General features: G+C 41.0%; 1 protein-coding gene across 1 annotated transcript in view; it reads right to left on the minus strand.

Annotated features, from left to right (window-relative positions):
* FOXK2 (forkhead box K2) overlaps positions 1–17387 on the minus strand; it is a 58066-nt gene extending 40679 nt beyond the window's left edge. Inside the window, exon 1 of the mRNA XM_084298541.1 lies at positions 16863–17387. Coding sequence (XP_084154667.1) covers positions 16863–17251 — 389 coding nt within the window. The 5' untranslated portion in view covers positions 17252–17387. The remainder of the gene's footprint in view (positions 1–16862) is intronic.
* Between the last annotated feature and the right edge of the window lie 7271 nt (positions 17388–24658).

Raw genomic sequence — 24658 nt, forward strand, 5'->3', positions numbered from 1 at the left:
CACAGGTATGCTCAAAACCCAGGGATTAAATTGCTGTTCCTGTTTTAATAACATTTTACTACTGTATACACCTAATGTGAAGGTTTTAGAAATTCCATTAGAAGCAGAGATACAATTATTGCAGATGTATTAAATATTTAATAAAGTTTACCAATATACTTAAGGTGAGAAGCATAAGCCTTCCACAGCAGTGTGTCCTTTACCTCAATGCATTATCTCAGCAGAAAGCTGAATTTAAGAAACTTACCTATATAAAGAAGTGTGCAATGCTTACACGCATTACCCACAGCACACACAAATAATAAGAGATGATGCGTTCTGAGAAGCTGTCTAAGTCAAATTAATTTTGTATCAAGCTTGACCCCATCAGTGAAGTAACATTCCCAAAAATGTTGTAAAATACACTGCAAAGATGCATATATTTATACATACACTTCAGTTTTGTTTACTGTGGCTCCCATGTCCTCCCCAGACAGCTTGTCTGGGTCAGCACTCCCTTGGATGTTTGGGACCAGAAGCCTCAGCCCAAAGTTGTGACTGAAGAGTCACGAGCAGTCTGGGAAGCTGAGCTCTGAGCAAAAATGGCTTTTAAGGATCATTTGTTCTGATCTTTATGTTGTTTATCTAACCAAAGATGACAAGGAATGAAGGGAAAAAGGAATCCATTTCACAAGTATTAAACGTTATGGTAAATAATTTACATAAAGAACTGTTGTCACAGCTAACTGCTGAATATAGACCAAGCCCCAAAAGACTGAATATAAGGTCATTTTCTCTCTTAACTTCAAGCTGGAAATAATTGGATGGTCTCCACTGTTTTAATGACACCAGCACAGGAGACGCCAAGGACCACATCCCAAAAGAATTAACACAAAATAGGGGTGATGGTGGTGGCAACCACAACAGAAGATTTTAGAAATACAGAATCAATAGCAACAGTAGGAAGAAAACGAAAGAAAGAGGGAAACAAAAGGCTTAGTGCCTGACACTGAAGGGGAGAAACAGCTCTCAAGAATAAACTGCTTGGAACACAAAATAAATAGTTCACGGGCTACACTGAAGAGGGGGGCATGTGCTGGTCATATGTTCAGCGTGTGTTACTGGCACTGCTCACCGCCATGTTCCATGTTGTAATAGCTGAAACATTTAAATTTGAAATGCGCTGCCTTCAGGGATGACATGATCTGGGCAGCCCTGACGAAACACACACCACTCAAAAGGAATACATGCTAATTTTGGCTTGCAGGTTATTTCTCCATACTCCAAACAATGCTTTGCTTGGCACCAACTCGTTTGAAGAGCTTACATTAAATAGAACTAGTGGTAGTGTGAAGCAACTTTAAAACCAGCAGACTCAGTTTATGCAAGATTATATAAAATGGCTATTGTGGTATCGGTGATTTTTAGAGGCAACTTTCTGCTTGGATCCATGCTATAGATCAGACGTGCACGCTTTCAACTTCAGAACTGCAATATCCTTTGATGCTGTGTGCAATTTCTCTGTGCATTCGCAGTCTCGCACACAGCAATACTTAGCACGACGCAGCCCCTAGCCCAGGTGACAATTACACACAGTGGTGTAGCTTCAAGACTCCAAAACACGGGGGAGGAAGAGAATTCTGTCAGAGTTCAATCACGCAACTTCAAATAACGGCTTTCTGTAGCAGCTGGCTCTGGCTCCCCAGTCTGCAGCCATTTCCATTTCTGTGAAAGCTGTAACAGTAAAGGTGTTTCTGGTGCTGACACAGAGATTCTGAGAAAGGCTCACCGCCTCACTACTGTATGTTAATTGCCGACCATATCAAACCTTTCTGCATTCAAATCAGTGGCTATGATTAGATCTATTTACTTCCTTTTAAATACCCATCCTGTAGTATTTGAATTTTAAGGCCCCTAGAGCGATTTCTCTTTCCTTTGTATTTTTGTATTAAATCATTACCCACACAAGTCAAATCCTGTCTCCATTTAGAACACCTCTAAGAGGGTTATTCTAATGACTTAGAGATGGTGTGAACCATCACAATACAAGTATCTGAGGACATGTTGTGTTTAAAAATAAAAGTCTCCTTCACTCAGTGAAGGACTTTATCAGCCCAACTTCTTGCTCTCTCTGTATCAGACACGATCAGTACATCCTCAGCCAATAATTTGCCATAAACAGTCCCTATAAAAACACCGGGCGGTCATATATATTCTCTTCTTTAAATCCCTCATGAAAAGCTTGAACAAGCAGCTACCACAACAACAAAACAGTCGTAAGTAGGACAAAATTGCATTAGTGTAACACATCCACAGTAGCCAACACTTCCTTAATCGGAGCCCAGGGAGCTCCAAGTCAAAGTGCAATGTCACCGCAACAGGCAGCCAGCCCCACTGGTGCTTACCTATATTTGTCGGCAAGTAATTAACCCTAAACTACTCAGACCTTCAAGATAAGAAATATAACTGGAAGAACAAGATCACCTAACTCTACTAATATCAGATGTTCTTTCATAAAGAAAAAAAAAATTGCAGACAATAGTTTACCTTGGAGATAAGGCAGATAAACTGTTAGACACATTTCAATACGAGAGATGTGGAATCAAAGCAAGTGTTATGAAAATTACCAAAAACACATCCTACCTTCTCAAGCTCCCCCTCAACAAAAAGAGACGTGGGCAACACATTTCTACACTGCCATTTCCCGTGTTTATTGCTATAACTGAAGCTTTTTTTTTTTTTTTTTTTAATTTCAAAAACTGTAGAAAAGCCTAATTCCCACAACCAACATTTCTGATTAAACCACTGCTTTTGATTCCATTGAAACACTTTCCTTGGTCTCTTTTCCCTTTCCACTATCGTGGTATTTCTCCAAGTAGTCAAAAATCACACCATCTCACATTATCATTATTTCATATTCAATATAACCATGTTTTTAAGCTTTTCAGATGAAGTTAGATTATTTTATGGCCCACTTCTCAGCTGCATTACAGCTAACACAAACGTGTACACAAACATTACATATGTTTTTATCAGTTCCTAAGCCAAGAGAACTTCAAAATATTAAACCCAAACTTCAAAAGTTTTAGATCTTTAATATTTAACCCTTCTAACTGAGGACTGAAATATTTACAGTCACATTTCTTTTATAATTATTATTCACATGGTCTGCATGCTGCTTTTTAAAAATGATTTTAAAACACCCCTCTTGGTGATAACTCTAGATAATAGCTAACAACCTCACATAAGAATCTTGGGTACTTACTAACCCACAGCAGACCAAACTTATTTATAGCTAAGTTGCAAGCTGGGGTTCGTGATCTCTTCCAGGCTCGACAATCTTCCAACCTCAGAATAACCACACCATAAAACAGCCAGGGTTATTTCACTACTGACAGAAAAGTAAACATTTGTGTACTAGGGTGTGCTTGCAGATGATTGCCCTGGCTGCCTGTACTGCAGCAGACAGTAAAAGCTATTCATAACAGGCCAAAATTCATGAAGGAAATTTAAAATTCTGAAAAGAATTTATGATCAAGATTTAACTTACGCCTTTAAAACACTGAGACAGGTGAGAGGATCTGAATTCTCCTCCTAACCATGAATGAGTTTTCCTATTTCACCTTTGGACTAGTTCTTTTAACCTTTAATAATTGCCAAATTTTTTTCTCTGAAACAGGTAATATTCCCTATATCCTTACACAGTGAAGGACAATTGACTATGAAGAAACAGCACTTCAGCTTACAGAAAAAAAAAGATTCAAACTGGTAAATAGCTACTGAAATTACTTTTAAAAGAAATTCTAACAGAATCCTGGCATTTTTTTGAGTTATAAGGAAGCAAGTTCTGTTACAAGAATCCTGGACATTAATAGAATTGGGTATGCGAGCAAAGAAGACATGCTACAAATGAAACAGTTCCAGAAAAGCCTGTTTTGTTGTCAGCTTGCTGCTCACTGTTCCATCTCACCCCAATCCTCTGCTTAACCACTCACAAGAATTTTTGAAGTCATGCTGCATATCCTGCTCAAACACCAGCAATCCTCAGAGGCCAAGAGTCCTTCAGGAAGGGTAGAAAAAAGCAGAGATGCAGCTAGTCAAGAACTAAATGATGAAACAGCCAAGAAACGATACAGCTTTGTACCAGTTACTGTAAGTTATTTTGTCTTGCTAGGGTTCCACAAGGCACTTGAGCACTGTTAACAGTTCTGGAATTTGCTAATAATACAGACTTGTTGCATTTCTCAGCTTTATGGACAGACCAGTGCAAGGAAAACATTTTAAAAACAAAGGCTTGAATTTCAATTCAAGAAGATAAACAACTGAAGTTCTACTGTGGTTTTTACCTATTGCATCTCTTTCCTGTGTTGCTAAATGTGCCTGTCATCTGAACATTTCAACTGACATGCACACTGTGGTTTCCAGGTCCAAAATGTTTACAGCGATTATCAATATCTAGAAAGCTAAATGAATAAGCCTCTCACCAACCACAAACTGTGGAGCTCACCCTGAACACGGAATTCACTGCTGCATTCATTCTGGAACCCACATTCAGCGCAAAGGGTAACCACCTTAAACTACTGCATGTAGCCTTCAACTCAGTGATGTAGTCACAAATGTGCTGCCAGGAAAAAGGCTGTGCTTGAACTCCTGATAGTATCACTGGAAGTTGGACTGTATGAGGATGAATTTCATCATTCTGTGAGAATCTTGTTACCCAATCTAGTCATTTTAATAAAGTTACTTAAGAATAGATTGCAAACTCTGCAAACCGATGTTTCCATACCATCTGAACAGCAGACCAGTTCAGTTTGGCTTGTAACCCTTAAATACTACCAAGAAAATGAATACATTCACTAAGATGAAAGGGCAGAGAGGACCAAAGCCCTTAACCCCCTTGACCTGACAGAGGAGCACCCTGGGTCAGGCCTCCCACCACATGCAGCAGAAAGGACTTCAGTTGGTGACTGCCCCAGAACAAGTGGATCAATGGATGGCCGTGTAAGACGTGTCAGGCCCAACACCTACCCGAACACTTATCTGAGCCTAACCCAGCCACACCCAGCCTATTCACACCGTCTAGGGAAAGGAAATAACTTGCTTCCTTTAACGTGCCTTTGCTCAATGTTATTTAACACTTAGATGCGTGGAAGTTATAAACAGTACTTGGATTGATAATAATTTATGTAATTCACTCCTACTGACTTTTGTCAGCACCCAAGTCCACTGGCCAATGTACTGTGAATGAAAAAAAAAATTTGCTATAATCTGATCCCCTTCTAAATTATTGTTTTGTTTTGTTTTTTTCTTAAACATTTCACCATGTCTCCTCTGAAGCAAGTCTCAGAGTGACAGTGAGAAGTCAGATAAATCAGAACAGAGACCAAATGCACAGCTACTTTCAAGCCCACTAAAGTTGTTTTGGAAGGCTGGATCAACTGAACTGATTTCTTGGCTACTTATCTTGCATAAAGAATGGAAAGAAAAAGCTCTCTTCAAAAAAAAAACAAACAAACAAAAAAAACACTTTTTTTTTTTTTTTTGAGATATTTCTACCTCCTATCAAGCAGGTATTAAATAGAACCTCAAAAGCCAACACAGGAAATCCCCATCACACCTACCTACAGAGTCAACTGCAGCAGATTCACATATTTCCTGACAAAGTGCAAAGGATACATGTGACCTCTGCAATAAGGGACATTTAAAAAACAGAAGGGTTTTAGAATTTTTTTCACATTCGTTTCTTCTTTCAGACAGATAATAGAACGCTGCACAAACTCTAGTCAGTCACCTGTCTTAAATGCAGAGAAATCCATTTTCCGAGGTAAGGTTTTCCACAAAGAAATAAAAAAACAAAAACAAACTTAAGGGTCCTTTATCTCTACTATATCCTTAATGTTCAATCTCTACAACTCATGTCTTCCCCAGTCCTGCAATGTAACTTAGACTGCCAGCCGTACTGATGACCTTTAAATTAGAGACATGATGATTTAGCATATGGAATGAGGACTATACGTCAGTGCTGTCCCTCTGCTGTGAAATAATCCATAGCCAAGGAATTTGTGCTTTTTTTTTTTCTCTAGTGGTCTTCTCTATGTATTTACATTTATGCAGAGATTGAAAAAAGGGCCAGAAAGCATGTATTAGCCAAAAGGTATGACACAACTGAGTCAGCTCAACACGCAGGCTAGTTAGATTTGCTTTTTTATTTTTCACTTAAAACAAAAACAAATACTTTGCATACCCCTCTATCAAAATATATAATCTCAGAAGAACTTGCTTGGTCTTCTCTTACACTGTTTTGGATCCTCCTTTCATTTCCATTTTTACTTCATAAAGCATAACAGCTCTTAAGAAAGCAACTCCTTTATATATGACTCCACGAGACACAGCAAGCCAAATGAATACTGTTCAAGCCCACCACATACTTCATGCCAGCTCCACTGCTTGTCAGACCTTTCCCATCAGCCACTTCAACGCAACAGAAAACTCCCCAGAATAACCAAAAAAAGCAGATGCCGGTGGCTTTTGGAGCATCTGATGTGATTTGAAGGCAGCACAACCTGCAGGTGGGAGCAATGCAGAAAGCAAGACCTTCCCCTCCCCTGTGCTCCTTCTCCGCAAGCGGAACGCCAGGTTAGCTCAGATGCTCACGACAGCTCTGCCCGTCTTTTTAGCAGTCAGACCCAAGATTCTTCTGAATCACCGCATTAGCCAAATTAAACATCAATGTCAGCGCCTCATTACTTTCTGTAATGATAACTATATTACCTCTCAATCACAGCTCTTAAACTTGAGGTGATCTTCAACTTTGTCCAATCCTTTCTCAAGCCTGCCAGCAAACCATTCCAGTTCTCCTTGCGTAACTCCAAACCCCATGAATACTCTCCTGTCCATTGCCTAGTGCAAAACATGTTGACCAAACATCCTGATCCTCCCCATGTAGTAACTGAATTCTCATCTTCCAGTTTTCTAATCTGTACGTAGCACGATGCTAAAATCCTCCTCTTTACCATTCTTACAGCATTTTTGGCAGAATTCTGCACAAGTACATTTACCCTTCCGTTGTCTAAACCTTATGCTTTTTCATCTCATTCTCTAAGCCCATCTCCCTTCAGCGCGACAGAGGCCTTCTTCACCCCCCTATCAAGACTGGAACAGAGGATAGCACCTAAGGAGGGAAATCTTTTCTTTAACAGTCAGCTTCCATCACTCATACTTTCCAACTACTTTCTTTGTGTTTACCACACTTGTAATCAACACACCCGCCTACTTAGCTAAGTTAAGGTATACAGCCTGTGTGTACATTCCTCGTCTGCTCACATTATATTTGGGCTAGAACACCCCAAATATGCCCATAACACAATGTAAAATGCTAGAGTCATCTTTGTCCACGTATGGAGGTTTATACAGTACTCTCATTAAGACAGAGGCTAGACGTCTTTGTAGTCCTTAACTTAATTCTCAGCCTTAAAAAACAAAACAGAACAGATAATTAAGTGTTTGTACCTTCATAATCAAACTTTTACCTTCCACGTTGTACAAGAATGTATCATGCAGTGGTGTCCACAGTGTTAAGACACCAGCATTTCATATATATATATTTTTTTTTTTTTTGAGGAAACTGATGTTTCTGTGAAAGCTAAACTATTTCTCCCAGCTGTTGCAGTCAGAATATGTAATTATTTATCTAAAACCTCAGCACTTTATATCACTTACTCTATTTCCAAGCACAAATAAGCTGTGTTTTTTTGTTTTTTTTTTTTTTTTTTTTTTTTAACAAACACACATGTAATTTTAAAAACACAAGTTAAATACAACAACAACAAACCTTTGTTTTGTCAGTAAGCTGAAGTTCCAAGCAGCATATACTCATTCCTGCATTGCTGAGGGGGATATCTGTTATCCCCATTTAAGAGGTTTCAAGAAGAAAAAGGTTCGGCAAATTATCTGCTCCCATATTGTAATGTCTGTAAAAAGCAGAATTTAAAAGCAACTTCTATCAATGTGCCAGTTGAACCAAAACTACATATTCCTCTTAGTGATTTAGAAAACCTGAATTTAATTTCAAAAGAATGTGTAAACTCTTTTTCTACTACTTGCTAACCTGTCTTACCAACGCAAGAACTAGGAGGCTTACACCCCATGATCTATTATCTAAGATTTACTTGAGGAAGAACATTTTTCAGAGAATCCCTGGATATTACAAGAAAACTACTTTTATGGTGTACTCCCATATGAAGACTACAATGATGATGAATATAAACATCAAAATCATTTGCATGTAACAATACTGCTGGCAAGTGCAAATAAATAAATGCCCAACTAGATATTTGATGCTTTAGAAGCAATTTTAATTAGAAGAAAAAAAAAAAAAAAAAGTAGTGACTCCTTGTTAACATATAATAAAAAAGCCTCTTGCTTTACCCAGTGGAAGAGTATTAAGAAAGGACTTTTAGACGAAGTAAAGCCTGAAGAGCTAAGAAGCTTCACCTACTTGTACGTTGTCTAGCCCCAGGGCATTAAATTTCATCCAGCCATACCTATACTGCACCCAGACATCAGGTGTGACTACAGAAAGGTGTATCATCATCACTATTATTGACTAAAGCAACTTTTCCCAAAAGATTCTACTTTTGATCAGCAGAAGGTGGTGAAATGGAGATTCAATCCTTCCTCTAAGCTGTATTCCAGCACTGCTAAAAATATGTGCTTAGTTCAAACCTTGAGACTTCAGTTTACACCCTCTGGGGTTTCATCCTGTGCTGATCCATTAGCAAGACTTTCAGTAGTCTAATTCCTCCCCATAAACGGATAGGTATCACACCATCTTGCACTCCTTTTTGAGAAGGCAAACATACTGACCTCCTTAAGTCCCTCACTGCTTGGTATATCCTTGAGCCTTCAATTCCTTTATGCAGTTGCCCCCCTAAAACCTTACAGTTTTCCAAGATTCTTCGATACCAGTTTTGGTTCAGAACCCCAGAAGCTCCACCATCAATCACTGCTCCACGCTGCAGCTCCCTTATTTCTACAGAGTCATCACATCACTCTGCTCTGACACATCTCATGATAAGCATCAAACAATTTCTCTTCAGTCAGGACTTGTAAATGCACTCTGCTTCTACTTTTCAGACTAGCTTCCTATCCTGCAGATCTGGCCTGTGTATCTTTTCAGATGCGTTTTCTCTTTCTTTACTTCTTTTTAATGGATTGCACAAGTCCATTTTTTTGCCTTCATTATTTGTGACTTACCATCATCATAAATATCTGTAAATGTTTTTATCAGCAGTTGCATTTACTTCAGATCACCAATGAAAGTATCAAGTAGAAACATCAAATAGTGACCAAATAGTGTTTTCATGACTTTGCATGAAGTTTTACATTATGCTAGCAAACCTGTGTATTCCCAGAATTCTGCTTGGAAAATATTTTTTCAAAATGAAATGTTTCGCATAACTACCACCTCATTGTTAACCATTTCCCAGCCCTGGAGATGCTCAGAGCTCAAATGGACAAGGTGCTGAGCCATCTGATCCGATGCTGAAGTCATCTCTGCTTCCAGAAGGGGTCCAGCTGCAAGTCCCTTCCTTAATTTTTAATGTAAAAGCTTAAATTAACACTACTTAAAATGTAATTCCAGTCGACTTTATATTTTGTTGTACGTCATAAAGCTTTGATAATGACATGTCTCTGGTTTGATTTGTTTTTTAAACTTACAGCTTTTACTCTAAAAATGTTGTATTGCACGTGCATCATTACTCATGTGAGCTGTCTCGCTGAAGTTGGCCAGAATATTTGGAGTTTAGCATGGACACAATTATGTCAATTTGCTCATGTTTTTCATTGTATTTGATGCACATGGACACACAAAAAGGTGATACATTTGCATAAAGTTTTGTTTATTGAATACTGAAGCTTTTGAATGTTAAAAATTTTATTTCCACAAATACTCAGCTCTACAGCACACAAAGATGCTCCTTTGTAAAAGTTTACAATTTGCAGTACTGGTGAGAAAGTACAGAACACTGCCCAAGCACAATCAATAGCTGTAGCACAACCACACAAACGCAAAGAAACACAGACTCCGATCACTGAGAGACATTCTTTATCCCTATTAAAAAATATCTATCACAAAAGTAGATTTCGAGTAACCTAGTAAAGCCCCAGCACCCTTCAACAAGATGGTAACGTTGATGAAATCTTAACAGAAGAATATAATTTTTATTTTCTTGCCATCCAGTGTGGAATAGCTGCAGAGTAAATACGGTTCCTCCCCTCCCAACTGCTTTATCTAGGTCAAAAAATTCCTTAAAGGCAGGAAGTCGCAGGAAACAAATGTCACTACACATCAACTTTTTATCATGAAAATAAGCAAGACAGTACACACAACCACCACCTTCCCAGTATTTCAGTATGAAGTTCCATGGAGGACACTAGCTTATTAGTGAACTCAAGTCTGTTGTGAAAATTCATCATATTCTGCAAAACACACGACTTCACACTGCTACATGACAAAACTGCAATGTTCTTTGAAATTATATTTGATTTTTCCAAGTGTTGTACATAATTTTACATAAGATAATGGGGCTTAAGGGGTCTTGAGGGTACTGCTGTATTTACAGAAAAATACAGTAAATCAGATGCACAGTCATCTTACTTGGAATACTTTAGGCATGACTGTGACAAAAAATTCTTCACTCAGTGCGTGAGAATTACATATGCTTGGGAAAAAAACAAACAGCAGCAGAATTCCTCCACAGCAGAATCATTCACTAAAACACATGTACCTTCATGAAGGACTAATATTTACAAGACAATGTCATTTCCTGATTATAAGCAAATTAATCACATACATTCATTTTGAAAAGCAAGGGTGAAACATTACCTTACTTTCCTTATACTCATCTGATAGCAGAAGTTGTCTCTCCCTGCTCAAAACTTGGGTATTTCATAACAGACAAACAGGATTGTATTTAATTAGTACAGAGCAAAGAATGGTTTAATTTATACAGCTCTTGCCTCATTAATGTAACTGAAGGTAAGAATCTCAAAACTCATTTTCAACTACAGATTAATAGAACAGACAGTTTTAATCCTTACTTTACACCGTTACACCACAACGACACTAATTATGCTTCCGTCAGAACTCGAAAGCAATGAGAGGGAAGCCACCAATTTGTACGGTGATTTCCTGGCTTATATTATTTCATGTAACATTCCTAAGATCAGTAGAACTGTATACAAGATGTCTGTACTCAATTCTGCCTATCAATCATACCAACAGAAAACGCAAGGCAAGTGCAACTTAATCCAAATCCAAACCTGTGAATTGTACCTCAGCTACTGGACTGGTGTCTGACAATTTGTAGCATTGTCTCAGTAACAAAAGCCATTTCACTCATAAGGTGTGTTCAGCTGAGAGAGAAACGTGAAAAAAAATGAGATGACAGAAACAACTGTTACACAAATGATGACTACAGAAACTTCATACTCATCTCTATTTTCATTTCAAATGGTACACGTTCTACCTTCTTCCTCCTACATTCCTTTCAATCAGATCCGGTTACAGTGAGAACACTACTGCCACTGAGCTTGACATTTGAGAATCTTAAAGTAGCCAAAAAAAGATCTATAAACATAAGCCAGTTAAGATTATTATTTCTTATGCCATGGGACAGTGTGTGCTACAGAAAGTAAAAAAAAAAAAAAAACGTTTCTGGAGTCCAATTTGTAAGTCACAGCCAAGTCCAATATTTTAGTTCTTTGCTGTGAGATAACCTCTAAGTAATTCATAGTTTTAATTCCAGTACGGAACTCCTTCATACTCATCTAAACCTGAATCAATCAGAAGGTCTCACAAACAATTCAGCCAGCTGTCTTCCTTACAAGCTACTGTATCTATCAGAAGTGTTATCAAAAAAGGGAAAAAGCAGGTGCCAATCCTGAGGAAATTGATTTATCCTTACAACTATATTCCTTGGGGGAAAAAAAGTGTTGTTTGATTTCCTAACACTTATATTCATAAAGCAATTCTTTAAAACATGAACCAAGCTCAAGCCAAAAACAAAACAAAACAAAAAGCATACAATGTTTTTCCTAAAAGAGCAGCTAGCACTATCTAAGGAGATACTACAGTCCTTTCCTCTCAACTGGTAAGCCAAACCTGAACTGCTTCCAGCGAAAAATTTTCATTGAGCATGTGTGCAACCACAATGCATATAGCAATCACATCTCTGCATATAATTTAAGCAACCGCCAAAAATTAAAAAAGCACACTGATATATTAGAGGTTCTTTACAATCTGTTGCAGTATCCTGCATGTGTAATGCTGAACACAAAAAATCTTCCTGAAGAGTTTACTCAGTGAATATACTCGATCCTTGTTCAGAATCTACTGGCTTCCATCACCAGGAAAGCTTCTACTACTTAAAAAGCACTTTGTAGTTCCAGACCACAACACCAAACTAAAAATATTGATTCGGCCCTTTGTACACTAAGGGGAAAAGCACTAGTACACAAACAGACGTATTTTTAGTTTTCAGCCATAGAGACCTGCCTTAGGATTAGTCAATAGGCGTTAAGCTAAAGTGAGATGCACTCAACATGGTTTAGTATAAGAGCTCCTATACTCAGTAAACAATAAAGAAGTCTATAAAATGAATGACAGAATAGGACAATTATTTGCAGTTTCTTATTATAAAAGATCTAACTTCAGTTGTATCAAATGAAATTACCAGGTGTAAAGCTCAAAAAGCTCAGCAAAAAAGATCATCACAGGCTCCAAATTAAGCTGTGGAACTCACTGCTGAAAGTGATGTGGATGTAAGAAGTTTAAAGAGATTTGGGGGGGGGGGAAGGAGGGAAAAAGAGCAAGTCATTAAAAAAAATGTAAACATTAAATGGTTTTGAACTCAGAAAGAAATCAAACCTAACTGGGATCCAAAAGAATAAACAAGAGAAGCATAACTATTTAATTTTGTCAATTTTTTATACTCCTCCCTAGGCATCTACGGCTGGCCACTCTTCAAGACAGGTAACAGACTGGATGCATCTTTGCTCTGCCTTAGATACTGCTCCAGTGCTAGTGGTATCTTGTCTTATGATTCCCAAATCTACTTCCACAAGACCAAAGCCAAAAATAATCATTAATCTACAAATTATGTCTTTGTCCAAATGAACACACTCTGTCTTTGAACAGTCAGGCCTAAAATGTCAGGATCTTTGTGAATTTAAATGCTACCATGCAAAGTACATCCAAGCCACTGACTGTAACATGAAAGAAAAAAAGGGGGTGGGGGGTGGAACAACACACACAACAATCCTTTTTCAGAGCTAAGCTGTACCCAAAAGTCAGTCTGTTTTTCTCCAGCTGTACAGTTACATCTGTCTGCAATCCTGCCTCTCCAAAAGCTGTATACAAGAGCTCTGTCACCAACAGCTGCAGTGCCCAACATAAAAGGTATTTTTCAAAACAAGTACCTCAAAAGTCAAGCATCAATGTTATTATTTATCTAGCGATATATCCTAAAATGCTTTTACTGAAGTCAGGGGAAACTTGACAAGCATCAAATGAAAACAATTAAGAAACATGGACTTTATAAGCTGCAGCAGTGACAGTCCATGGATCTTAAAGGTAGCTGCAAGAGACTTAACTGAATTGCTCAGATTTGTGTGCATTTAACATGCAGTTCTAACACTTATTCAATCCCATGCCTCTGTGCATTATGACCTTGACGGGAGAGCTACTTACTGGACACGAACAAAAAAATGGCTATTTTTTCCCTAGCGTCCATTTTAATCATCTAACAAGATGACAGCTGGTTTGTATACACACAAGGACGAATGTGAGTCTGTCAAGAATCAGAAAAACAAAAACACACTTCCCACTGATATTACCTCCTGCTTGATAACTGAAATGCTTGAACTGTGAGTGAGGCTTCCAGGGAAACATTAAAAATAGAGACCAAAACAGTTATCTTAATGCGCAGTAATTCTGTGTTACTGGCACTTTTATTTGTAGAAAGAAAGATGCCTTTATTAGAGCACGTAAAAAGCAGACTCTAATAACTTAATTTCCCCAGATGTTTAAAACGTGTGGTTTGCAGGAGACTAGAGTTGTATTTCTGCTTTTCCCTTCCAAAAACAGGAAGTTCAGTAACATTATTAATGCAATCATGTTTAAACACTGTGCTGAAATCAAAAAAGGCCAAGAAGACATGAATCACATGTAAATATTAGGGACAATTAAATAAGACAGTTCATGTCTGTAACAATATTTCACTTGGAGTCATCTGTAAGTCACTATTTATTAGTGACAGAGATGGATGCTTCATTCTTAGTTTCCAAGATTGCTTCAAAACCAATCGAAAGAACAGGCCACTCTGTGTTTTTTTGTTCTAACCTCACCTGCCATTAAAGAAAATAAAATTCAAGTGATTGCGTAGTCATAGGCAAAGCATATTACTGGCAACGCTGAAGGATTAACCACCACCACCAAAAATAGATCTAGTGATTACTTGAGCTGGAGGTTAGCAATCATCAATCTTCAACTTGCACCAAAACTGCTTTCCTTCCAGTCACGTTTCAGGTGTCAGTTAATGCGTACATTACACAGTAACTAAGTTTGATTCTTAAAATCCAGGAGATCATCTTCAGTGTGACCAGTTAAATCTACAATGAAACTCAAGAACACAGCTACAACGTTATTAGTCATCAGCAATTCACAGTAATGACTTGCCATAAGCAGATAACGTCTGCTTTGAATTTGTCTGAAGACGTCTATGCTAAAAAAAAAAAAAAAAAAAAAAAGACTTTGTAAATAATGAAACTACTATTTCCCTATACAACACCAGTAAGACTTCTCCGATGAAGTTCTGTATTTTTAAAAAAAATAATAAAGCAGCATTTGAGCTTAACCACTGATTTAACTATGACCCTGTTGAATGTGCCTGCCCTTCAAGCTAAAACTCGTCCCCATGCTTGTTGACTAAAGAAATCTGAGTACATTTGGTGCACACACTGCTCCATTGTTTCTAGCCGGGACTGAAGGTATGCCACCTTTTATTTACACGACTTATTGGAAGATCACACCTATATTTTGTAAGGAGATAACTACTTTAACCAGCTTACAGATCTTGAAACAGAAAGCTACAAGCGTGCAGTCTAACAAATGGTGTAATCACTGAGCACACTAAGTTTCAAGCAAGTGTAGTTTCTGTAAGCACCACCTACGTACACTCATGAAAAAAAAAAATTAACTGCAGAGAAGTTTTCATCATTGTTCATTAAAAAACTGACACAAAAAAAATCCTTCAGTATTATCTTTCCCTTAAAAAGACAACACTGACAGAAAAAAATAAATTACAAGACAACAATTACATGGACAGCATGAAGCAGCAGTAATTTTTTCCTGAGGAATTAAGCATTTAACAGAATGCTACCGACTAAATTACTCAAACTAATTCTAGACTGTTTGTAATCAACATATGTAACGCACAATGACTTACTTACAATTAGTGTATTGCACCAAACTGTTTATAAAGAAGGAAGTATTTGATCTGTATTTCATAAATGCTTTAGATTAAAATATAGACTAACCACATGCCAAATGATTATTAATATTAAAAAGCAGAAAGCAAAAATAGAAGTTACAGTTAAAGGTCAAACAAGTCATCCAACTGTATTCATGATTATACAACTCCACACATACTGGCACTGTTAAAGCCTTTCAGAATGAGCACTTCCTAGAAAGCAGAAAGGTAAGACAATTTGATTTTTTACAGATAAACAAGATGAGGAAACTAACGCAAAAGACGTCAAAGTGGAAAATATAAACCATCAAAGCCCTAAAGAAAGTTTAAAAACTTATAAGACGTTAAGAATGTGTCACCAATGGCACGTGCTTTGTAAAGCTAAACCTCATAACCTTTTAGGTACTTCTTAGTCAAGCTACCTAAAATTATTCTGAGCCAAAACACTTTCACTCTTCCCATGAGACTCCTCAGAACACAGATCACTTATTTACAGCTCAACACAGCCTTAACCACGGTAGGTAGGCCTCACGTACTCTTCTAGAAAATTATTTTGCAAGGACAGTTAATATTTGCTAATGGCAAAGGAATGTATTACCGTTTAAAGCCTCCTGATGCATTTACTGTCACATACGGAAACAGGTCTTAAAACACTAGCACTAGCGAAAGTATTTCACATGGATGATTCAGTTTAGTCATTAAAAAAAAATCACTGGTACAATCCAACAAAGAGCAAAAACCACCACAAAAAATCTGTAGGCAATCCCCCCCCCTAAAAAAAATAAACCCTCTACATTCAGTAAAAGCACCGAGGGTGTCACAAGGTTTACTCAGCACCAATCCTCAATTCAAAAATCCCAGATATGCGGATAACCACTTGACTGGTTCCCTTTGAAGCACGTAAACAATACTCAAGGGTGTATCCAGTTCTGTTTGCTCATTACAATACCTCCGAGCACTGCTGCAGACAGCTTTGCTCCCAAACTCGCACCAGCTCCGTGCAAGACAGGGCGCTGGAGCAGGGTCACCGTTTGTCAGCCGCCAGCCCCATGCTCCCCGGCTTTGCAGCGGCCCGGAGGGCCAAGCACGGGGGGCGGCGGAGAGGGCACACGGAGGGGAGGACGCGGCCGAGGGGCTGCTACCCTGGTGCCGCAAGGGGAGCAGGGGCGGCGGGGAAGGAGGCCTAGGAGGCGGCCGGCACGGCGACGCTGTCCCCCGGCTGTCACCCCCCGTGCGGCTACCGAACGGCCACGAGCTGGGGGGACAGCACCCCGCCGCGACACCCGGGGCGAGCACGGGGCAGCGCGACCGGGCGGGGGCAGGCGGCAGGCCCGGCCCCGGTGTACTCACACTCGGGGCAGCTGCAGCGGCGGCGCTCCCCGCCTCTGGAAGACGCCGTCCACGAAGACGCCGTTCTTGCCGAGGCAGCGCAGGTAGAAGTCCCCCCCGCCGCCGCCGCCGCCGGTAGCAGCGGCAGCAGCCGCGGGGTCGCCCTGAGGCGCAGGAGGCGGCGGCCCGTCGGAGCCGGCCGGCGGCGGCGGCGGTGGCGGCGGCGGGGGCGCGGCGGTGAAGATCTCCAGGTGGCGGCGGGAGATGAAGCTGGAGTGGCCCATGCTCACGTCCACCGAGCCCTGCGACGAGTTGCGGCCGATGGTCACCGAGCGCTTCTTCATCAGGTACTCGAACTCCCGGCCCTCCAGCCGCGCCACGGCCGCCGCCGCTGCCGCCGCCGCCGCCATCTTAGCGAGCGAGGGAGGGAGCGAGGCCGGGAGGCCGCGAGGCAGCGAGGCCGCCCTGCGCTGCGCCCCTCCGCCCGCACCGGCCCCGCAGCCGCAGCCGCCGCCAGCCACAGGCAGGGAAGGGGCCGCCGCTCCCCCCTCCTCCTCCTCCTCCTCCCCCTCCCCCCCGCCCGCCCTGACGCACTCCGCCGCCCGCTGATTGACGGCGGCGCCGGGCCAATGGGCGGCCCGCACGCCCATGGGGCTATGGCGGAGCGGCCAATGAGGAGCGGCGCTGAGGACGGAGCCGCGCTGCACGTTCGGCTGGCGGGGGCCGGGAGCGCGGGGGAGGGCGGCAAAACGCGGAGCGGAGCCGCGAGCCCGGAGCGGAGCCGGCAGCGGGCAGCGCCCCCGCGCCGGGGCAGAACGGGGCCGGGAGGCGAGGCGGGGCCGGGCGGGGCGCGCTCGCTCTGCCCGCCGGGGCCGCGGGCTGCCGGCTGCCCCCCGCAGCCCCTGCCCTCCTCCCGGGGCCGGGGGCACCTGCGGGAGGCAGCGGGAGGCCGCTGGCCCCGCCCGCAGCTCGAGGTCGGGCGGGCGGCACATGCCGGGGGCTGGCTGCTGCGGGGGAAAGCAGCCCGACCCCGGGAAGGCAGGCGGGGGGGGCACCCAGCCACGCTGCACCTGGGAAGCCGTGTGCTGGAACTGCCCCCGTCAGCCTCAAATAATCACGGAAAAAAAAAAAATTAATAAGGTTTTGCGCACCACAGGGATTTGACAGCCTTTTGAGAGGGGGGTGATGCTAGAGGCAACTCCGCATCTATGACATCCACATCATACAAGTGCAGTGCTTTGAATTTAAAAGTTTCAGGCGAGACAGTCTATTTGCGCGTACACCTGACTCAGCCCTAGTTTTCTCTAAGAACTAGGGCACGAGAAGTAAGCAAGCGATCTGACGTGACAAAACAGAATTAGACCTCCAATCGCTGTAACCGATTCCTCACTGAGGGTCAGAGTACATCGAAGAGAGAAGTGTCAGAAAATAGGAAAAAGCGATCAAGAACCCACATCAGCATTTCTGCTTCAGAATATTACAGGTTCCCAAATGGAAGGCATTAGTTGTGCTCACCCAAATGTAGCACCTGCATCAGGAACAGCGTACCTGACCAAAACCCTGTAAACACGTCTGCAGTGCTCCTCTTTTACAAAGACCAGGCACTGTCAGGATTGAGAAGAAAACAATTAAGAAGCACTTTTGCCTATAAACAGTGAAGTGGGTGCTAGAAATTATCTATGCCTATAAACAGATGTATACACGGCACACTCCTCATCGCAACAGCCCAAATAGCCTTACAAGGTTTCCAAGCAGTTAAGTTGTGTTTGTTTCCCAGACAGTACTGAAATTCATTTATTAATTCAGAAAGCATAAGTACTTTCCTCGGTGGTACATAAATGCTCTGCAAGTATTGGCAATAACCGTTAAAAACATTCTTATGTTCTGGTCAAAACCAATCAACTCACTAACAAACACCCAGTACTAAATTTGAAATTCAAACTTCTGGTTTTGCACATCCGAGCCACCAGAGCTTTAATCGTAGAAATCCTACGTTTATGAGCCAGAACAGCACACCGTGCACGCTACCTGCAAGGTCTGGCAAACCTTATTTTTTACTCCTAGGATTGTGTCAACACGTGCTATAAACAACTACGATACAGTTCCATAACAGTTACGTCCATTTATCTGATCGCATTATCACATCAGACACAGTGAAAAATATAGCAACGTTTAGAGAGCTGGTTTCTTTTACGGAAAACTTCAGTTAAATCTTGCCCACACTTTGTTATTTAGAATCAGAGTTTCTTCTATACCAACATATGTTTGGCACAGAAAAGATGCAGCATCAGAGAGCCAGTTATGACTCCCAGATTCTCAACGTTTTTTTTTTTAAATCTCTTGGCTGTGGTCTGACTACAGCAATGTTGTGCCTGCTTTGCTAACAATTGGTGAGGGATCCTGAGGGGTACGGCGGCTGAACATTACCGATGGATTTCCATCTCCTAACACGCTCCCACACCCACAGAGAGAGGAAACAGGCCGATTGGGACAGCAGCCAGGCAGATTCCCATCAGGCCAGCAGCACTTTCTACCGCTCTTATGGTTGCTCAGTCCACAAAGCTTCGAAGCATTAATGATACTTTTAACATTTTCCATTATGCGAATCACAACTTTGTTTAATTTGTGTTAATTTATTAATAACATCCGATCCTAAACTCACAAGCTGATATTAGTTCCTGTGCTTCTCATAACAGAACGGGGTAGAGAACAGTTGCTAACACAGAATGCCAAGTAGAGTTTTATAATATACACTGAAAATACTTTGAGTGTCCAACGATCAGTATGCTACCCGATGGAAAGCGTCTAGCAGAAAGTCTGTTTACTTTCCTATTTCCAACACTGTAGAGCAAACAACAAATTCTGTTGTCAAAAGTAATACTCATTTTAAGATCTTGTTGACATCTTTCTGCCAATGTTTTTCTAAACTGGTGCAGATTTAGTCATTTTCTTTGTGACCATACAAAATCACAGTTTTAAGGTCATTCCAACCTGCCCGCTTGTAGTTCTGTTTTCTGTTGGATAAGGCAGGGAGTGGAGCAGTTGGAAGTGGAAGAACCATTCAATCTACACGCAATTCTCCTGAGCTGTTCTGAGACACCGCACTCCCCAGAAGTCCACTGAGTGAACATAACCCAGTCCTTATCTTAGAGCTGTACAGCAGATGCATATTATTCCACACATTTTTTTTACCCATCGCCTTTAAGGGTTAGCAAAAAAAACTTCAATCTCCCCCAACCGCCCTATGGTTACCTTGACTATTGAGGACAGAACTGGGACTCCAACCTACTGAACAAAATTAAATCTTTTGAGGTGCTGCCATTGCCACTGAAGCAAACGAAGCTCTCAGAGCAGTCTCTGCGTTTCGCCACTCCTGGCCCTCTGTACCAAGTGGCCAAATGCTCTCCAGTTCACATTGAACTATGCAGCAGCGTGTTTGCACCACAGAAACTGAGACTCAGCAAACCTTATTTCATCCTCTAACCTTACAACAATCTGACTGGAGTTTAACGGGAATGTATAAACATTAAGGTCTAATTTATTAATACTATTTTAATTAGCAAGCTTCCATTAAATGACTACATTGGATGTGATCTTTTTTTCCTGAAGCCCATGCTGTAGCAACCCAAGGGTGTCTATTTACAGTCTGCTTGTGCTTGGGGCTAGTGAACTGTCATATAAACAGAGGTTTTCTTTCCTCAGCTTTCACATTACACACGTGCTCTGTATGGAGGGCTACAAAGCAGCCTTCTCAAGATGCATATTTTCACCAATCCAAACACATGGGATGCTACCAGAGCAACTTGATGAATAATCAAATGGATTAAGTGACCTTAATTGCTTACTTTGACACAAGCAGCATTAAACAGCTTTTAAAAGCCATTAGGGGCTATTCATAATCTTTTTATTACAGCAAGTATCACAAGCTTTCAGTGAGATTTGATTTTTGTTAAACAAAAACCTACCAAGTAAATTTGCAAAACCACTCTTCAATAACATTCATGTGCAGTTTAACAAGGTAAGCACCTCAAATATTAAAACCTGCACAATTGAATAAAGATTTCATGTATTTATATCCCCTTCCTCAGCACCTGCCAAGCACACATTTTTTACTATTTACTAGGTGAGAAGACCTTAGTAAGCAGTAAAAACTCCTTCCAACACAGCCTCAAAACTGCTGCTATGCAGACCGCATTTTTAAGTAATCCTGATAACCACACTTGAACTCCTTACATGCTTAACTTTAACAACGTGTGTAAAACTTATTAGGATTCATGCTGTGATTCGCTTGTTTTCTCACAAACGCTTTTTTTTTTTGTCAAGGGTAAGTATTAAAAACGCATCATGTAAGTACTGCAAAATGTTAAAAATACCAAACGATCGGGATGGTGTGAAGCTCCCATGTTAAACACCCAGCCAACTCTTGAAGTGACTTAAGAATTAATAGAAAAGAGCGTTTTACCTCAAATTAAGAACTAATAGAAGACAACGTCTTAAACTAAGAATAGAAGATAGTGTTTTACCTCAAATTAAGAACAGAAGGGGAAGATAGTGTTTTACCTCAAATTAAGAACTAATAGAAGATAGCGTTTTACCTCAAAAGAGTTTTGTCTTTTTCTTCCAAGGAGTCTTTCAGATCTCATGACTTAAGTAATAACAGAAAAAGACTGGAAAGCGTAACACTTTTAAAAGTGCCTGATCTTAAGGGTCTTTTCTATCCGAAATGGCCCCAAGATGAACATCTCTCCCCTAGTTTCAGAGTCTGGTTTTGGGGTGCGGAGTCGCCGCACCACAGGAGACCAGAACTGGATGTTTAACCTTGCCCGCTACCCCATTTCCCTACTCTACAGCATCCTATTGACCTCGGAGGAAAGGAAACGAGGGCTTCGAGAGCCAGGACAGCCCTGTCAACCGGCATCTACCCGTGCAATACCCCCTCAGGCGCGGGGTATCTCCTGTGAGGAAAGCTCGCTTCCCACCCTGCTACCCAGCCTGCTCCGCGCCCCCAACGCCTCATGGCGGCGGCGCCCCGGGCTCTGACAGCTTGGAGCCGGGCACCGGGGGGGGCTTTGCTCCACCGGCCGGGGATTTTACGGGACGAACGGAGCAGGGCTCGGCTCCACCGGCTGTTTGTAAACACTACGAGGCCGTGGGCGGCGCCGGGAGCGCGGTCCCGGCACCGCCCCAAGGGTTCTGTGAGAAAAACGGGTCCGGGCAGGACTGAGGGAGGCGTAGCGGCGTTTTCTGACAGGATTATTTCACGGTTACGCCACAGCCCGTTGCCGGCTGAAGTTAAAACACGTTTTCTTGGGTTGTACGAGCAGTTTTGGGAGGCGACACCGTCACCCTCGAGCGGTTCTGGGAAGCAGGCGGTCACGCGCCTGAAACTGCAATGGAGTTAGAGAAGATGCTGTTGGTGACCAAAAAATAAAGTACACAACCTTAACGCCTCGGTTTGTTGCAAGCAACAGCAGACGACAAAATTCAGACAAACGCTCTAAATTTAAAATACCCCGTTCACCCTCAGAGGATAATTATTCACAAAGCAGCAGCTCTAAAAACACCACAGGATTTTTTTTTTTTTTCTTTAAAAGCCACAGCAGCAGTACTGCATGTTAACTGGGAGCGCAGAACCCCCACTACTTTGCAACTCTCCACTTCCCAACAGGTTACTGGTTTTACCACTAGGGTTGAATAATAATCAGAGAAGCTGACCTTTACCAGATGCAACATTTACCGTATTTAACATTGAGAATCACAGCTATTATTAGTTATAATTGCAACTAAGCAAAATTTTTTGATTTTTCTTCACGTTATTTTGCCATTTTTGCCACTGTATATTTTACATACCTGGTCACTTGATCAGGAGCTGTAAAACTCCAAGTCAACAGTTCACAGTACCTGTTAAAACATACCTCAGACTGAAACGACTTCTCCGTTTTTGCTATCAGAATACATCAGTCCTGGAATATCACTGTGGAAAGGCTGTTTGCTGATTTTTATTTCTTTGAGAGCTCCAATTGTTCAGATTATTTGCTATGCATATGCCACTATAGGTATTTGAATAAAATTATATAACTTGCCATGAAAACTCAGAAAGGCTGGCACTTCTGTTTTAGAGGAACAGCAGCATTACAATCCATGAGATCTATTCACTACCATAGAAGAATTTCAACTTTTAACTGAACTCTTCTTCAGTCTCCTTCCAGCACTTCCACATCACATAACTTTATGATGTGTGTACTTTATGATGTGATTATATTTGAGTCCTGCACAAGTCATCAGGTGTTCAACCAGCCTCCAAAAATATCACAGAGGGGACAAACTGCAAACATTTCTAACATGCAGGGATCTTTTCAAGATTCACAGACACCTTAACATGGAAAGTAATATGTAAAAGACAGCATAGACTGGTCTTAGATTTTGTTGTTGTTGTTTGTTTTTAATGGTTATCAAAACATCAGTACCAAAATCCTTTTTTTCCCTCCTGCAGATACTCAGAATCCAAACATACAGTCACTGAAATATCAAGACTGAGAGCAAAAAAATGAAGTCTCAGCAGTCAGACCATTACAGTGTGTTAGAGAACAGCCAACCAGAGTCTGTGATCGGAAAGCCACCGATTACTGACAGTCTTTCAACAGGCAGAGGAATAAATCTCTCATCTCTGAGCATTCAAGAAAATATCTAAAGCTCAACTACTCTACCCCAATTTGTTTATTTTGCTAGTTGAATTAGTCTGTGGTTAATATCAGGTGATATTGATCTATTTGCATTTCATTCTTCGAAAAGGATCCATGCAACAGACTATTCAAAGCAGCAAATAAACAATCCTCCTCGTGACTCAGATCTGAAGTTTCTTACCAGTGTTCTTGTGACATTTATTATACAGCATTCTGCAAAGCAGACCCATTGCCAAAAGGAATTGCCTGTTTGGACAAAACTGAACAGAAGGAAAATGTGAAGCAATTCCCTTATTTTTACAGTTCCTTCATTTACTTGCTACTTAATAACTCTGTCAGATGCAAAGATGCATCTAAGAAAAATAAACACATTGCTCCAAAAAAGAAGCAGCAGGAGAAAAATGGTTTCTCAACAGAAGCTATTGAACACTAATGTAAACAGAAGCACTTACATGCATTTAATATATACGGAATAATAAACAATATTTAAAATATATGTTTAAAACTTGTCCGAGGCTAGACTACAGCAGTGGATGAAAAAACTGTAACATGCATCAACTCCATAGCAAACAGCATATATAGCATGAGCTATGGGGCTTTATGCATTAACAGCTTCTGACTGGTAGAAGCAACCTGAAACTTGCTGAGTACAAAGCTTTTGCAGTTTACTACTGAAGACAGTAATATAGCAACCATAGAATCTAAATATGGTGGAAGAAATCTAGTAATTTTCTAACAGGATCCTAAGATACAAACTAAACCGAAAACAGATTAGAAATAGAGCAGTCATACTAGAAGGGAGCAGCTGAAGTATACACAGTATTTCCTTCTCTCCCAAGGGTACAAACTCAAAATTTAAATCAATCAGCTTTTACACATCACTATCAACTTATCTAATTCAAAATATTTTTGCAAAACATGCCTCCCTATGAGATTATTACTTTTAGAACATGCCCCTAAAAATATCTGCTACCCAAATCCTACACTGCTTACTGCTTTCACTTCCTTGCGGTTGGTCAGTGCTGGTAGGTGACTTTAAAAGTTCAATGAATATGATGCCAGCAACTCAATGATTCAGTTAGTGTGTTGCCAGGCTTCGGGGATTAAACTGAATTTCTAACTTTATTCTAATGA

This window comes from Netta rufina (assembly GCF_964035555.1).
Source record: "Netta rufina genome assembly, chromosome: 19".
NCBI lineage: Eukaryota > Metazoa > Chordata > Aves > Anseriformes > Anatidae > Netta > Netta rufina.